We start from the raw sequence: 18387 nt of genomic DNA, 5'->3' as shown, positions 1-18387 counted from the left end.
ATTGACTTGAAATTTTGACACAATATTCTTCAGATATTATGCATTCAATTTAAAAAATAAAAAAAAAATGGAAAAAAAAAAAATTTAATACCTTACCCTCCCCTTAACAAATTGGTCGTACGAGGCGGCTACGTAATGCCTGGCGTTACGTTACGTACTGGGTGTTGAAAACCTTTTGCCGTAAGATACATCAGCTGTTGTTGTTATCCGTTTTGGGGGTCAGCCGCTGCCTCAGCCGGCGTATCTGCCGGCAACGCTGCCGCCGCCACCGCAATAGTTGTTGCTCTTGCTTTTGTTGATTTTTGCGTTGCGTTTTCGGTTTTGGCTTTGGCTTTGGCGCTTTTGGCGTTTACATGGCGAAAAGCGAATTGGGATTCATTCAATGGTCAGCTGCGTGACTGTGAAGCAGCGACGGCGCTTCGGAATTCCTATCCTTTCCGTCTCTTTTCATTCCGGCACGGCCGCACAAAAACACGGGCGTAAACTCGCAAAGTCGTAGTGTTTTGAAAAGCGTAGCAGTCGAAATGCGGTATAATTTCCACCTAACTAAAAACTTGAAAATTTCTTAGATAAAATATAAAGATTTATTTCATTAAAAATATTATATGAAAGTTCTTACAAGCTTTTGTTAAATGAATCATATTGTGTTTTGAATTTTGACTAAAATACTCTGTGAATTATGTTAAAATTTTGGAAATACATAAAAACTACTATAAGCTAAGAATGAAATGAATGAGATCTTTACATTCTAAAAGCTGAATTGAAATTTAATTTGTAATCAGCCTGTCAACAGTATAAGGATAATAAGGAATCAGTATTGAAGAGTGACAAAAATACATTGGACCACAATTCGGACAAAATCAGGCCCTAAAATGCTTTTAAGCAATCAGCCGGCCAACACGAAGCCCCAACAAACGCAGCCGCCGTCGCCACCACAGACGCAGAATTTTAAGTCAAAGCTGCAACAGCAAATCGCCACAGCAGCAGCAAATATCGCCAACGGCGGCAACAGCCATCATCATCCGCTGAACAATCATCATCATCATCATCATCAGCAGCATCAGCACAACATTTCCTTCGCCACGGATTTCTCAATTGCGGCGATTATGGCGCGCGGCGGAAACGCCCCGAGCAGCCGCGAACCTTCCGAGCGGAGTCTGAGTGAGTAAAGTAATTCCCAAGTTCCCCCAACTCCAGAAATAGGAGATGTACTAAATATGAATAGATGGTTGTACCCATTTGATTTTATCGTAGGGAGTTAAAAGGAGTTTCATTGCGATATTGGCATTTTATTTGATAGTTTTGATAGAAACCCTATAGAGACTGATATTCCCCTACCAAAGGTATTTTATTTTTTAAACAAAATAGATTATTAGAAGGAGTTTCACGAGAAGACTTTAACTTTTATTTTTCTTTCTGATAGTATATCTTCTACACTTCTACTAGAATGATTTGATTCTTTGAACAAACTAGCTAATATTAAGTGATTTTGTTCAATAATTTGAATTGGTAAAAAGATGACATGATGATGTTAAAACCTAACAAATTATGTATTCTTTAGTTCAAGACTTACTTTTTTTTACTATCTTATTAAATATTCTTTTCATTGGATATTGTTGTAGACTTGCGTCTGAATCAATAAAACTATCTTTTTCTATCGAAACATGTTGAAATTCATCCAAAGTTATGGGTTTGTCTGAATATCACAGCCTTAGTTATATATTTATATTATTTTGCGAGATGCGAAAAGCTCCATAAAAATTCTATAAATTGTATTTCAATGAAAAAATGTATTTAAGAATGTGAATACCTCAGATTATAATCTTTTTCTGGAACAATTTTATATCCATCCCAGAAACACATCTGCTGCCATAAAAACACAATTAATCGATTGCTTAGTAATACCCTCTTCTGCCGTATTCCTCCTCCAATCTATAATTTTGCTGAACAAAAAAAATCTATTATAAAAAAAGTATCTCAGGTGTATTTTATTTCTATATTTTTCACATTTTTTGCACTCGTTTTTCTGCCATATAAATTATATATTGATGACAATGCAACGTTGATGACTTGATAATTGCGGCAAATGCGCGGCAATAAAATAATCAAAGCCTATTTGAATTCAAGGGGGCATTCGGGGGAATGTGCCTGCCACGAGTACATGACAAGTAAAGCTGAGATATATAATCGCGTATATAACTACATACATATATCTACGTGTTTTCGCCCATTTCGCTCTGTTCCGTACACAACTATTTAGACGCCATAATTGGGTAGAGACAGAAGCGCAAACAGATGCATTCATTAGCCTGCCACCCATCTCTGCCATCCCTGCCACATGCCCCACAGCAACCCCCTTGTGTGTTCACTTTCCAATCGGCAATTGCAATGCCAAAGTGCACACAGTCTCGTATCATATACACGCGAAATTAACATATGAAATAGCATTTTGTGCAAATAATTGAATTTTTGGCGTAATCTGTAAAATGCATCTGGTCGCGAACTGGATTCTCGATGCTGTAGCGCCTCGTCATCGAGCACATGCAACATGTTGCAGCCCAAGCAGCAACTCCCACATTAACGAGCCACTTTGATGTCTCTGTTTTCAATGCACGGAAAATAAATTTTTATATTAAGTGGGATTTGTATGAGAAATAGTGATTAGAAGTTATAATCCTATCCTAACTCTTCTATAGTTTTTTCCTTATGCTTTGATATATGGTATGATAGTTGTACGATAATAATGATCTTAAACACCATACCTTTTTGTACGTAGTTCATACATTTCTTATAAACTCTTTGTAAAAAATGTGAATTTTTCAACGTGTAGGTCCCGCATCTGTGGAACGATATTCGGGCCAGGATGTGGACGATGATGTTGACGTTGATGTTGACGTTGATGTGGTCGACTGCAGTGACTCGGAAACGCCGGCGGCAACTGGAGCAGCAGCAGCCACTGCAGCAACAGCGAACGCAGCAGCGGCGGCGGCAGCAGCAGCATTGCAGGCGCAACAGCAAGCGTGTCAGGCATTGCGTGTTGCACAGCAACATCAGCAGCAGCAGCAGCAACAGCAACAACAACAGCAACAACAGCAAAGGCAACAGACACATCACCACGCAACGGCAAACAAGCAACAACGCCAACATCACAATCATCACAACAGCAACAATAGCAACAGCAATCACAGCAAATCAAGCAGCCATCGAGGGCGTTCTGCTGCTGCATCTGGAGCTGGAGCTGGCGCAGCTGCCACGCCCTCGCCGCCCCCGCCCTCGCAGAGTCCCGAGGAAATCGAGCGCCTGTCGCCGGAGGAGTCACCAGCCCAGGTAAACGCAAAGGAAAACTCTGACTTTACAAGCGCCTTACTCAAGTCCCCTCTTTATTGTCTTCCCCTCTCTGTCTTGGCTTCATGCCACGCCCACAGCTGCCCACGCCCAAGATTCTGGGCTCGTGCAATTGCGACGATCTCACGCCCGTCCAGTGCCACCTGGAGACGAAGGAGCTGTGGGATAAGTTCCATGAATTGGGCACTGAGATGATCATTACCAAGTCGGGCAGGTGAGTGCAATGGCGGCATAATTAAGGGGGTCTTAGCTCCTAAGTGAGCGGGTTGGAAAGGGTAAAGGGGGGGTTCATACATAAATAAATCCCATTTTAGCTTTACCCAATCCTTGTATTACTATTGCGTTACAAATAAAACCTTTTAAAGAGAAAACCCCGAAATTAAATCTTAAATTAGTTTCCTAATTCATTTCATCGGCAGCGGCAAGCCAATTTAGTTAAACACTTTGAAATAATCACTTATCGAGTATATTGAAAGAAACGTACCGATAATCGATCACATTTTGTTTGCAAAAATCCCCATGGGTCCACTTGCATCACCAACATGCATTTTATTTCATTAAACTTTCGTTGGAATTCAATTTGCCAGGGGCCTTATGGGCCGCAAGGAAGAAAACCTGGTGTTTGAGAGGAGGGGGCCTATACAGGGGCACTCTGGGTCATAACCATAATCCCACTCCCAGCAATTGGCCACTCAAAGCTGCCCACGAAAAGTCCTCCAACGAATAATCAATAAAACTTTAATGCGCCTTTCACCCAAAACGAACGAAAAGGCCCAACTTCCAACTCACATCGGGGTATCGGCTATCAGCCACACCCCTGCCACCGCCCCCAGTACCGCCCCTCCATCTAAACTGGAAAATATCAACAACCTTTTGGTTAGTTCCTCATTTACAGCCATGAGCCGACTTGGCCAGCAAATTTGATTGACAAGGCATCGAAATAATTTGCCGTCGATTTTCGATTAGCTACCAAAAACACAAAAAACCAACTCTTTTCGTTAGCTGTTTTTCGTTTCTGGTAGTGGAAATAGTCTGGTAAGACAGACCCACACATGGGTACATAAATATAAACACCGGGCTAAACGACTTTTCATTGGCAACTCAACAAAAGTTGAAGAAATTATTGCTTGGCGATATTTTTGCAGTGGAGTCGGAGTGGGGGCTTCAGAACGGGGTCTCTGAAATGCGAATAAAAACGAAACGTATAAGGAAACATGAAACATAACAGTTTTGGGCCAAAGAACTTTTTGTTTTCCTTTGTTTTTGGCCTTCTTCTCACTCTTGGCCAGATAACATGCGAAATGCGCATTAGTCGCTAGGTGGTAGTTAGGAGCTCCCTTCTGCGTTTGTTGACTTTTTCTGTTTCGGTTATGTTTGCCTCTAAATGGGGTATATAGGGCTTTACGGATAAAATATACATACATAGGTCTGTTTGGTAAAAATGGCTTTAATAGAAATCAAAATATTTATTTTCTTCATTACTATAATATATATTGGAGATTTGTATAGTTTCTTTATAAAAATGTTAAGATATACCAAATAGTTTCTACATAGCACTACACTTTATAATAAAGCTAAAGATTAAATCTGATTGAAATATAGTATATAAATATCTTAAAAATGTATGTTACTATCAGAATTTTAAAGAACAATCTTCCAGTATTTAAATAAAGTCCAGTAACATTTAAATACTAATAGGTATCTAAGTACGACTATTTCATACCCCTAGTTTTTATATTCCGACTTCTATTTTTTTTGGTGCTTGGCAACTTTTGTTTATTTGGCCATAGTATAGCTTAACCCTTTGTTGGCCAGGCCGTCAACAGGCTGCCCCCGAAGATCTCCCTCATGCCCTTTGAATATTAAGTGTCCTCTTCCACCCGTAGCTCGCATTTACGACACATTAACAAATTTACTCCTTTGGCTCCTGGCTTCTGGTCCTAACTTCGGGGCCTTTGCCCCATACCTCAAATCCGCACAAAGTATAAATTGCAATGTAATAGCTGCCGATTGTCGCGCTAACAACACATTTGCATGTCCTTGGCCGTTTGGGCCCAGTTCGTTTCGTGTTTTTGCGTTGACTCCTGGCTCACTTTGGTTCTTTTTCTGTTTGAGTTTCCTTTTTCGGGCCCTGTAATTAGTCAAAGGATACCGATGAACGGCCGACACTTGCTGCGGCTTATTTACATTTGTGCGGGTTTGACGGACGCATGCAACTCGAATGCAAAAAAAATTGGTAAGCGGTGGCAAAAAACAGAGACAGAAGCAGAATAATTCCCATTCCCGATATCCATCTATGTCAGCACGTCGTTTGCTAGCTAAACATGTCCACGAAAGGGGCGGGCCAGCCGGCCAAGTGGGTGTGGCAATGCGGGACTTTTTATGTTAGTGATACATTCTGAATGGCAAAAAAAAAACCTCCACTGGGGGCTTTGAAGTCAGTTTGGTGGCATGTCTTACTGCAGTCTGTCATGGGGTTTCATATTTTTTTGTTGGACAGAAAACGCAATAAAGCAGGAAATTCGTAGTGAGAAAATTACAATAATGTGCAAACATTTGAGGTAAAAAATGTAATTTTATTTTAGGTATGAAATGAAAAAAAAGTTGACTAGAAATTATAAAGTACTAGCGGGCAAAGGAATTTATTAGCACTTCAAGGGGTAACGTAGACTTCAAGGGAAGACTTCAAAGTAAGTCTATATCAATTTCCATAAAAATGAAGGTTTTTATTGAAAACAAAGAAAATAATTTTTATACAAGAGTGGAATGGATAAAATAGAATGCTATTTTATAATATCTTGAAGACCTTTCTAAAATTTTATCAAGATTGGTTGTACTGCGGTTTTTGGCTATATTTCCGGAATTATTGTACGAATCCGGCATACAATTTTGGGAAAATAGTCTAGAAATCTTGTATAGTCAATCTTTTATTTTTTTGCTGTAAGAATTATTTTTATTTTAATGACATGAAACCCCTGTTCCCATTTAAAGTGCATGGAAAATGTGGTCTTCACATGCAAATGCGCATGCGTGGCTCTCATCAAAACGAAACCGTGAAAAGCGCACAGGAACTGCCTCAAATGGTCAACACCTTTTGGCCTGTAAACAGAAAGTGGCTTTAAGGATGATTTACAACCAAAGCCAAAACAAAACAAGAGTTGATTTTTTACCTGTCCTGTGGTCGCTAGGCTAGAATTCCTTTCTTAGAGCATATTTTGCCTCTGCGGTTGTTGAAATAAAATATCACGTGGTTTGCGATTTTGTCACGCTGTCAGCGGTTTTGAGGTTGGCATTCTGGGCATTTTTCTGGAGGCCCAAAACAATGGCCGGAAAGTCAGCAGTTGGATGGGCGGGCTAATTGTTTGTTGACCCCTCGCCCAGCGGGTTAAAATGCACAGAGTTTGTCAATATTTTGCGACAAACGCTTCACGCATATTAGTCGAGGTGCTATTCAATTGCAGGACAGTAGTCCTGCTGCCAAGGATGCGTGGCAATTGGAATTTTCATGGTGCAACTGCAACAGCAACTGCAACCCCTTGCAGGCAGAAATATTTTCCTTTAAAATTCCACAACTTCATTAATATTTCTGAGCAGCTGAGGTGGATCATTTATCAGCCGAAATGGCCAAGACCGGACAGATATCGGAACAAGTTAATCCCCTACTTGGCCGAAAGGTGCAGGCCCCGAATTATGAATTAATCAACTAATAAAAGATAGGGAACTGGGGGAGTGTTGTCAGCTGGCGATAAGATCAAAGTTATAGTTTCTTACGAATGTGGGGAGTGTATTTTTGGGGTTGGTTATGTATCGCTTTGTTCTCCTCATCGCTGGCTAATTTGCATTTTATTAATTTAGACCTTGCGGCTTAATTTGCTGTAACAAAGGTGTTGATAATGAATTGGCCGCTCATTCCGAGCTGTATATCCGAGCATACCACTCTCTGTATGTGGTTCGGCACGGCTAATTGAAAACCAAGCCACCCCAAGAGGGTTTCTGGCCATGGCAAATGGTGTGTAAACTTCATAATTGTAACCTTTGGCACCTAAGCTCTCGCCGCGCTCCAAAAAACTGAGTAAGAGCCATTTCCCTAATTTTCCCATAAACAAATACATAAAATCCACACTTAGAAGCTCGACCAGCGGCAAACTAAACCCGAAGTCGCCAAGAAAAAATAAAACCGAACGGCCAGTGGCTGTGGGGAGTGGCTCACACTGCCCGCGGGCTGTTCTTGGACTCGTAAAATTTGTATGTAAATGCTGGAATATGATTTACGACATTTCCGCCTCGCAGCAAAAGTAACAAATAAAAGCGGGGCGGTATTAGATATGGCCCATCAAAACAGGGCGTGGCTGTGTGGCAGTAGAGCTGCGTTCACACATTTATGCCGGATATTAGCAGGTCGGTCAAGAACGTCGGGAAAGTGTTAACGTTTCCTCAACTGAGAAAAAATTCGGAGAGTTCTGAAAGTAATTCTGTTTATTAATATTATAAGTTCTAAATTCCCTTTTTTCTCTGTACATTTTCTTAGTGATTCTTCTTCGAGTAAAACTCTTTATAACCCACTCTATTTGAGGGTAGAAACAAAATGGAAGCTTCCGGCTTGGCGGCTTCCGCTCTAGGTGGTTAGGTTTGGCGGTCAGGCTCGAGTGCTGCTTGTAAGTCAGTCACTCCGTGCAGATATCGAGATAAGCGGAACACGTTAAATGCCCGCTACAATGGTGCTAATTGTGGCATGCAACTGCAAACTGAAAATACAACTTACAACTGCTTACAGCACTAATCACAATTAAAAGTGTGATTCCAGGGACTCGTTTTGGTCTGTGACTGCGCTAAATACTCGGCCATAACAGTTAGTCACCTGATGTTGGCAATTCTGGCCAAAACCATCATGGTGACACTGAACACGCCCCCTTACAATAATGGCTTGTAAACATACAATAAACAAACAAGACTCGAATTAAGCCAGGATGAAGGAGAACACTCTTAATGAGACTACAAATTGTGTTTGCATGTTGGCCCGAAAGAGTCCTTTTAGGAGCTTGAGTTTAAAGATTAGTAAAACAAATCAATAGCTATTAGTTACTAGAACCTTAGTCTAATTAATTCAAATTAACAAAGCCACACTTTCCTACAAAGTACCTCAGGTTTTTCTGGTCTGAAAGACAAATGACAAAAAACTAGGCTGGGTCATTAGCGTCATTTACACTTGGCCGGGACTGCCAGGACAATTGGTAGTTGGGTGGAAGGTGGCAATAGAGAGGGCGGTACACACCCCTTCCTACCACCTGCTGGGCGATCGTCCTGCACTGAGGACGACGACATCGCTTGCGGAAATGTGTCGAAAACGTGCTAAAAGTCATAAAATTAAATATGCGTCTTATTTACATGCCATGTTGGCCGGCTAACCACCTTTTCTTTGTTTTGGCCGCCGCAACACAATGGCCGGCAATAAAAAAATAGTTCACGATTCTAGCTTTCGAGAGCATTCACTGAAAATGGTATTCCTTGCCTTTGCAGACGCATGTTTCCCACCGTCCGAGTGAGCTTCTCGGGTCCTTTGAGGCAAATTCAACCGCCGGACCGGTATGCGGTGCTCCTGGACATTGTGCCGCTGGATTCGCGAAGATACCGCTACGCCTATCACCGCAGCTCCTGGCTGGTGGCCGGAAAAGCCGACCCGCCGCCCCCCGCCCGCATCTACGCTCATCCGGACAGCCCCATCAGTCCAGAGGCTTTGCGCAAGCAGGTCGTGTCCTTCGAGAAGGTGAAGTTGACAAACAACGAAATGGACAAGAGTGGACAGGTGAGTTGGAGCGTCTGCAAATGGGGGAAAGAAACTAAAGTTGGTAAGACAAATGTCCTGAAAAGAAAAATTAATAAGACGGAGATTCGATAGAAGATTTCGTGTAGAAATCTATGAGGACTAGAAGACAATGCAACTTCCACTCCATATCCTGGCAAGCATCGCCACACTCGCTCATGAATAATTTGGGCCTCGAGAAAAACACATAAACTGGAGACCGTCTTGTCTTGCCCTTCTGGCATTGTCTTCCGCCGCGGGGTCACAAGGGGTCAGCCAGACAGGGCTGCCGCCGCATGCACATATGCAAATGGGATTGCGCGCGCACAAAAATGAATGAAAATTGTTGGCAATTTGGTGGCAAATACAAAGGACGCAGAGCCCTTGAAGCCCCTGGATTTTCGGGCCGAAAGGCGACGCTCTGTTTACGAGGCTGCTACCGTTTTTATCACGGTCATAAAGGATGTGGATGGGAAAGGATGGGGTGCTGGGAGTCGGGAGCCAGAAGGATGGGAAGAACCTGCGAGGACAGTCAAAACAAACGCGACTACTCTTTTATGGGCCTACATTTTTTATAAGGCCGGGCACAACAAACATTCGCATTCCCTGAATTCTTTCGTTTTTTTTTACAGGTCGTGTTGAACTCAATGCACCGATACCAGCCCAGGATCCATTTGGTCCGTCTGAGCCATGGTCAGAGCATACCCGGCAATCCCAAGGAGCTGCAGGATATGGACCATAAAACCTTCGTTTTCCCGGAGACCGTGTTCACGGCCGTGACGGCCTATCAGAATCAATTGATTACGAAACTGAAAATCGATTCGAATCCGTTTGCGAAAGGATTTCGCGATTCGTCTCGTCTCACCGACTTTGATAGGTGAGTGTTCCCCCCATTCAGCAGCTTCCATCAACGTCTGTAGTTGGCCTCGTTTTTTCTGCTTTTTTATGGTATCATGTCTGATTTATGGCCTAATTTACGATGGCCTGTTGAGCCGTAAAGGCGATACAGTAGCCCGACTTGCTGCTGATTAGCGAAAATGTGTGAAAGTGCCGGTCTGGGCAGCGATTCCTGCCGGTTCTTCAATTAGCATGCAACGTGCCACATATGTGGTCAATTGGATCAAACTGATACTTTAATGATTGCAGGTTATAAGAGGAGTGCCTGATTTACAAAGAAAAGTCCCTCTTTTTATGGCACTCGGTAGGAGATTGAAGTTTGTTCTGATTCTTTAGAAAGTTTGAAGACTTAAGAGGTGTTTCCTCATAAAATACTTCAGCAGTTCTTCCAACCAAACTATTAAACGAACACTTCTTTTAACCTAGTTGTCTACCAGCAACATTTTTCCAATAGGCAGCAACATGTTGGCTCTGCTCCCCAAAGGATCAGGCCTGGGGCAACATTTTTTCCACTTTCCGTTGAGCGAAGGGCTGCTGCCCTTTTTTCGACAGCGACTTCAAAGTCTTGCGACTATTAAGACAGCAAAGCAACGCAGCACCAGCAGCAAATGCTCTGCCGCCAGCAACATCAGCAACAGAAACAGCAACAACTACTTGCAGCAGCGGCAGCAACATTGCTTTTGTAGCCGGCACGGCGGCGGCTTAAGTGGCGTAAATTACAGATCGGCGCTTTTAACTTTGAAGCCGATTCGTACATGAAATGAAAACACGAAAATAATGAGTGAATGTGCCTCATGTTGCTGGTGTTGCTTGTGTTGCTGGTGTTGTTGTTCCTGTTGTTTAGTGTCGGCAATTGGCAGTTACTTTCAACGTAATTATGTTATTGCTCTGGCTGAAGTGGCAGCACCAACAAGTTGCTCATCGAGTTCTGATCTTCTGCCTTTGTTGCAACTTCTTTCGAGTCGAAGTGTCTGCAGCTCCGACTAATTTGAGAGCCGATAGCGTTTAGCCACTAATTCCCAACGATTGTCACTTAATTATCCGTCTTTGGCTATCTTTTTGTTTGGCTTTTAATAGATGTTTAAGCCAATAAATGTTTTTACATTCCAGAGATCCCATGGATGCGTTCTTCTTCGACCAGCACATGAGGGCAGCTCCTTTGAGATTCTTTCCGGATCCTCTGATGTCCCAGTTGACGCCGCAGGAGGCGGATGCCGCCTCGCTGGCGCTGCTCGAGAAAGCCCGGCAACACTTACAGATGTTCGGACGATCGCCGTACACGGAGATGCTGCTGCCCCACCTCTACCAGAGATCGGCGGCCCCACCGCCACCTCCACCGGCCCCGCCACTGAGCGCCTTTCAACTGGGCATGTGGCAACAGCAGTGGCCTCAGCTCACGGCCGGATTCTTGGCCAGCGCTAACCAGCAGGCGGCCTTAGCCTTGGCAGCAGCGGGCGCCAACCGGACACCACCGCCGCCGGCAGCCGTGGCCCCACCCGCCCCCGCCACGCCGACCTCATCGTGTGGCTCGGCGTCGCCGGATCTGAGGGCACGCCCGCAACTGAGTCACTATCCGCAGCGGTTTAGTCCTTACCAGGTGCCTCAGCATCAGGCCTCGCCACCAGCCTCGAATCGGGCCGAAAGTCCTTAGGACTGGAATAGCAAAAATACTATTAATAAATCACCCAAAACTCCAACTACTCACCTTGCAACCCCACCCAATAAATAAGTTCTGATGTGATCTTTAAAATGTAGGAACTGAAGTGAAATAAAGGCTTACTCATTCTTCTTTTGAATTATAAGTGCTTTACTAAGATTCAAAATATATTAAAAACTTAAAGCTTGCATCTTAAAAACCACATCAGAATATCAGCGAAATGTATGTGCAATGTTGTTGAACGAAATAGAATGTCCTTTGTAAATAACCCCGATCATGTTGCTGCAACATCCAAAAATGCATTCGATGTTGCATGTGATGCTAAGCTAGAGAACCGTTTTTATCGGTTTCAATGTATTGTAATTTTTGTAGCATTATAACAGTATTAGTTAATTTAATTAGGCCTAGAGACATGCGTCTACCCCTTTAGACCCTCTACTGCTGTGTTTTTTGTTGTCGTCCCATGTGTTCCTAAAACCCGCAAATTATTGTGAAAGTTTCACGCCGAACTAAGCCTCCTAGACACTCTGAAGCCCCCTAAACAAATGCAAAATCAATTACTCTAAACACTTATTTAAATTATGTGCAAAAAGAGAAAAGAAGCGAAACTGAATAAACAATTTATAACACAAAACGAAAGGCATTTATTTATTGTACATTTTTTATTATTTTTCGAACGCTTTTCGAGGTCTATTTGGATGCAAACATGCGATTGCCATTGTCGGACAATAAATGTTTTTCGAAATATGGCCGACGATTAATAACTCGCTATATGATATGATACCGCTGATGGGTGGAGTTGCCCGAAGCCCGTTGCAGGTTGCTGCTTGCTGGTTGCAAGTTGGGGCTACCTGCAGCACGTGATGCGCAGTCGCGCATGGCGGGCAGCGACATTTATGCCAAGCAATGAAATATAATTTATAGAATTTTGTGCTCTTTATGAACGTCTAATTAATTACTAGTCCGTGTTTTAGTCCGTTTCCAATGGCAGGGGAGCAGTCGTCTGCAGTTGCCGCTAAACTAAAGGGTTGCATGCCATCAACAATGGATGCAGTTGCACGCGACATGCGTCATCAATTTCTAATGATGTATGTCTATTCTATGGACGTTTGTTATTAATTCCCAGTTCTGGCCGCTCTTACATGGCCATTAACATTTTAAAGTGTTGTTTCTTAAAAAGGGTTCCGCACTGACTAGGTAGGGGGTTAGCGAACATTGATTATCATATTGCAATGTGAAAGTTTCTTCTACAAATTCTACGTAAGTTCTTATTGATTGATTTTCTCACATTTGACATTTTGGTCTTGAGCCAAAACCACTTACCAAGCCCGCGTTGAGCCCAAACGAACCATCAAAGTTAATAACTTAATTTTCTTAGCCATAGGCCATATGGCAAAGGGGCCTGAAAAGAGGGTCAAAAAGGGGCTGGGCTAGCATTTAAATATGGCTTATATAAGCTCTCAGTAGAGGCTCTTTGCCTAACCGATACCTAACCAATAATTATACCTATTGAAGCTTACAATTAAAAAATCGTTTTTGACCAACAAGCCAAACTTATTTCTTCTCTGCGGTTAGCCACTTTCTAAATGGCTTAATTAACAGAGTCAGAGACTACCATAGCTGGTTGGGATTGTGAGAAAGTGTCATATTGTTATGAAAAATAAATGCCTGTTACCTATAGTAATTACAAGTTCTAGAGGAAAGCTAATGAGTCTGACTTTAAACCACAAAAAACAAGAACCATTTTTAGGCTTTCTGATAGCTTGAATTTTCTCACTCACTGCGACAAAGTCGTACACAAATTATCTCGGCACTAAAAATTTGCCTAATTTCCAACATAAATATGAAGCAACTTATCTCCGGCGACCGATCTCGCAGGCGGCCCAACCTTATCACTCTTTCCTACTAATTTTTTAGGAAAAGGAACTGAAACCTGAAACAGGAGCCAAAATAAAAAACACACCCCCCAGAGGATGAGTTTCGGGATCTTGACCAGGCAGGCGCTAACAAATTTATGTCTTCTTCGGGTTTAGAGAACATGAAAGGTGCTACCAAGTGCGAGGGAGAACAAAAAAAAAGAAAAAAAGGTGAAAGGTTAGGGTAAGGGTGAGGCCAAAGGTAGACCCAAAGGTGGACTCTGTTTAGCTCATTACACACAATTTGCAGTTAGGTGCGAGCATATAAATTTCTGTGGCTTCCTTATCAAAATTATGTTAACCTTTATCTAAATTATTTTTTTGGGTATTTCTCATGCTCAAGGGGATGGTTTTTATTTTGAATAAATTTGAGGATCTCCGCTCCATCTCAGGGTGAGATTTATTTAAAAAACACATTATATTTTTCTTATGGGGAATAAATTTTAAAGAAGAATACAGTTTTGCGTCAGTTCTGTGATAATAATGCCGTGATCCACTTAACTGTTTCCCTGTGTTAACCATACATTTAATTACAGAGTGGGCTATCATTCACATTAGCCATGAACATGAGTTAATTATACCATCAAATATATTCAATTTATCAAAGAGCTAACATGGCCCGAACATGAAAAACAACAAACGTCAGCTTGTCAAAAGAAGATACTTTTAGCCAAAGGCAGCTCATTTCTCAACGAATCGGTCGACAACATGATTTGGCATCTTTTTATAAGGCTTTTTGTAACGAACTATATGTAAGAAAAATGTTCTATAAGATGATAAATGATGGCAATAGATCCTACATTTGTAATGATTTTAATAGAATATTAAATAAATACGCAAAAAAATATAACTTTTAGTTTAATTGTAATAATTTAATTACTGTTATTAAGCTTTGGTTAAGCATTTTTTAAGCCCCAAAAATGGGCTTTAGAACGACTTCAATGGCTGGGTAAAACATGCTAAAATTATGGCTCAGAGCCTGTTTAATTATGGTAATTTTATGGCCAAAACACACACACATCATACATTTTAAATGGCAGTCGGTTCCGAGTGGAGAGTGCAGTTTTTAACAAGAGCGGAGTGGAGAAATTAATTTCACGACACAGAAATGTGCCAAAGGCCTCTTGGCCTGGCCAACAAGCGAAGCCTACATCACACTTCAACACAATCGGGCAATTTCATCGAATGCCTGACCGGGCAGAGCGGCAGGGAGGTGGTTGGGACTGAGATGCCCCCAATTGCATTTCACGTTCCGCCAGTGAAAATATCCACCCATCCAGGCCCCCTGGCCACCGATTCTGGGCAGGCATGCATGTTGTGCTTGTGTCTGTTTCTGTTTTGTCTGCATATTGAAAATTTGCATGTTTAAGCATATCCTTGCCAACACTTTCCAGGCTGGACAGCCAAGTACATGGACAATATATGTATACATTGTATGCACACTCTCTATATGGGCTATACGTGTATATATTTTTATCCAAGGAGTCCGGGCAACGTGCCGGAAGTGCTAGCAGTTTAAAGCTTATCGCTGCAATTTAAGTTGGTTCTGCAAGGATATGCTTTCTGGTAACAGGGCATAAAATTGGACTACAGATGGAGGGAGTTTATAAAGGTGTAAAGTTTTTTTTTATCTAAGCATAACCATTCTTAAAACCTTACAGTTTCTAAAAACTTTATATAGTATAATCCCTTCATCATTTAAAATCTATTTAAAGGGTAACAAGGACTCTTCACTTTCTAGCCGCTATCCACTTAAATAAAACTAATACCATTGTAAATTAGTTTTGCAATTTCGTGCACGCTTCCCCAATCGTTCAATGAACTTGCCTCAAAAGGAGGTTGGGCTTTGAAAGGTTCATTAGCAGCTGTCAACCGGCTAATGAAGTGCCCAAGACGAGATCCTTCCGATAAACGGAAAGTGTTCAGTACAAGTCAGTACTGAGTATGTGGGCTAACTGTTGCCAGCAAATGAACTGCCTGCTGATTGATCTTCCGAAGTCTTCATCAATATCATCAGCGGCAGTGGCAGCATCCGCATGGAAAACTTGACTATTAATAATTGACAACTCGGTATTAACAAATGCAATAAGGCCATGAAAAATGTTCATTTCATTTAAGACCAGATGCGAAAATATACATACTTTCCAAGCACACACTCACTGGCTACGAAAGTATCTGTCAGTATAGAAGACTGAGAGTGTGTGTCTGACTGAGAGTTTGGTGTTGACATTTGAGAAATTTGTAGCTCATCTTTTGCTGGCATATCTGGATGGCAGAGGCACAGGCCAAGCCGAGAACGGAGACAAAAACTGCAGACGGCGACAGCAGCTTTGCCACTAATTACAACCACACAGACACACACATGCCACAGACGGAGGCTGGCGAAACTTGAGTGGCACTTTTGCACATGCGACCGCACAGAATGAAATGTATCTTATGGATACCAGGCATCTGCTACAGCTACTGCTGCTGCTTCTTTGCCAAAAGTGTGGATACTGTGGGGGCGTCAGCTGCAGTCGACTTAATTGCCTTGCTTATTTCAATATTGACTATAATCAGATGTCTATTTGTATACAGTTTATAAAATCTATGCCAAAGAGGTAATACATCATATGATTTAATTTTTGTATATGGTTTATGGGTTTAGGAAGGATATAAATCATATTATATATCTGTATTCGAAATTTTAGATGTTATGGCATTTTAAAAATGTATGTATGATAGTATATGTATGTATTTTTTAAAAACTTATAAAATAAGTAAACAAGTTTCATTATTATATAAAAATTTGACTTTTTAATAAGAATTTTATTTTTGTTCTATAACTTTTCCATATATTACCCCTGACTGAAATCTGTTTCAATAATTTTCCGCATTTATATTTTTCACATTTTCCACGAGCACACGCTTCAATGGGCCACGAACTGATTTTAATGACCAGGCCCAGAGCAGCGGGTTAAAAAACTACATTCGCCATCATAAATTTCCTAGATTTTTTATAGTGGCCTCCATGTTTTTCATCGCCTTCACACTTTCTTTATGGCCTGTGAATTATGTGCGACGGAGCAGGGCGAAATAATAATCAAAATAATCAGCGAGTGAAAAATTCGAATAAAATTTAATTTTAATCAGGTGCGAAATTTTCGTCAGTCAGATCAAAGAGAATCTTTATAAAGAAATCACTATATAGAACACGGAATGGAGAGAAAGCAAGCGAATTTCCATGTGAACGGCAGCTGCGACGAAAGAGAAATGAAAGCGAAGGAGCAAAATGAGAACCGGAAAGGAGAAAAACCGGCGACGGGTTTTTGAGTGAGCGAAAAATTTTGCAGGCGGCCATTTTGGCGGGGGGGTTAAGCTCCAATTGGCGAGAGCGAGATGGCGGCGGCCGGGAGGACAGAGAGAGAGACCCAGCACTTCCAGTGAGGGGAAACTGAGCGCCAATTTGAGTGCTAAGCAGGCGGATGATTGAGGGCGTTGCTTGGCAAAAATGGCAGCAGGAATGTTGAAAGCTTTAACTACAGCGCACGCACTCAAAAAGGGAGCGACAGAGAGAGCGACATGCTTGTGGCCCAGCAAGGGAGAAAGGACGATGGAGGGGTCGAAGGAGAGGAGGACAAAACAAGATGGTAGTGCAGCAGACAAGTTGCAAGTTGTCCGTAGCTTGTTAACAATTGCAGCACTCAAATAAATGAGCCACAAGGAGCCAGGATTGAGTGTGTCGGTGTGTATTTGTGTCGGTGCTTATACACTTGAAAAAAAGACTTAATAATTAAATAACGGGATTTAGTAAGACAATTTATTGTTACATTTTTCAAAAGACCTCACTAACACTCGTAGTTTATAATTCTCTAAAATAGTTCATTTATCAACAATGGAAAGTATTACCAACAAACATGAAAACAGTCAAAATATAAATACATTTTTTGTAGCATACTTATTATTGATAATGCCTCTATTAAAGCATTTTATTACTTATTGTTTTTATAAAAATTCATATCAAAATCTGTTTTCTGTGTAAAAAGAAATTAGTTTTGGCCCAAGAAGAAGCAGCAGATGTTGCTTTTTCCCGGCTGCAGGCAATATACTTAATTAAAAGTCGCACGAGACAAAACCAAGCAAAAACCGATTAAAAAGAGCAAGATTTCTGCACAACCGACCCTGCATGCCACCTTCCCATGCTGGCCCCCTGCCTTTCACCCTTTTTGGTATTGGTATCACCCCTGGGGAACTCTCCGCCCCGCCTCTACCCGCCTTTCACTTGCAATTGTTTGTCACTCAACAACGTTGTTTCTCTTTTATTTTCCTATCACTTCCCTTGGCTTCTTTTTATTCCACTGCACATGTCAGGGACATTTTACTTTGCACATCAAAGTACACTCCCAATTGTTATTGTCGCCGCCAATTCTGATTATTCACATCGATTGGAATTTGTGAAATTTTCACGAATTGACACTCGCAGCCACTTGGGTGGTTCTTGTTCTAAATTTACGCACCTTGTGATTTCTCAGCAGATGCAAGCTGTAGTCTATTTGGCTTTGCCATCGACACGTTCCCCGATGCAGTGACAAACCAATTGATTCGCTCGAAATGCCAACAATTTATTTTACTTTCGCGAACTTTGTGTGGTCTAAACAGTGCCGGCAAAACAAAAATAAATAAAATATAAAAAATAAAATAAATAACTTAAAATTTGACTAAAAAAGTAAACAATGAAAAGCAATTAATTACTCCACACCCAATGCGTTATCCACTTTTCGGTTAATTTTTAT

General features: G+C 41.6%; 1 protein-coding gene across 1 annotated transcript; it reads left to right on the top strand.

Moving 5' to 3' along the window:
• The first annotated feature begins 510 nt into the window (after positions 1-510).
• H15 (T-box protein H15) lies at positions 511-12307 on the top strand. Its single transcript, XM_017244442.3, has 7 exons — positions 511-529; positions 783-1161; positions 2831-3327; positions 3426-3559; positions 8863-9148; positions 9778-10022; positions 11153-12307. The coding sequence occupies exons 2-7, from the start codon at positions 873-875 to the stop codon at positions 11691-11693; spliced, it is 1992 nt and encodes a 663-aa protein (XP_017099931.2). The 5' UTR covers positions 511-529; positions 783-872; the 3' UTR covers positions 11694-12307.
• Positions 12308-18387: the final 6080 nt, after the last annotated feature.

Source organism: Drosophila bipectinata, chromosome 2L (genome assembly GCF_030179905.1).
Source record: "Drosophila bipectinata strain 14024-0381.07 chromosome 2L, DbipHiC1v2, whole genome shotgun sequence".
NCBI classification, from domain to species: Eukaryota; Metazoa; Arthropoda; class Insecta; order Diptera; family Drosophilidae; genus Drosophila; species Drosophila bipectinata.
The sequence above is the reverse complement of the archived record's forward strand: the minus strand, read 5'-3'. Positions and strand labels throughout refer to the sequence as shown.

What these genes read in the sequence shown, in the direction of transcription:
- H15 (XM_017244442.3), top strand. Translation starts at nt 873, where the DNA reads ATGCTTTTAAGCAATCAGCCGGCCAACACGAAGCCCCAACAAACGCAG. An exon ending in CGGAGGAGTCACCAGCCCAG is followed by an intron (nt 3,328 to 3,425) that starts GTAAACGCAAAG and finishes CCACGCCCACAG; the next exon opens with CTGCCCACGCCCAAGATTCT. An exon ending in AAATGGACAAGAGTGGACAG is followed by an intron (nt 9,149 to 9,777) that starts GTGAGTTGGAGC and finishes TTTTTTTTACAG; the next exon opens with GTCGTGTTGAACTCAATGCA.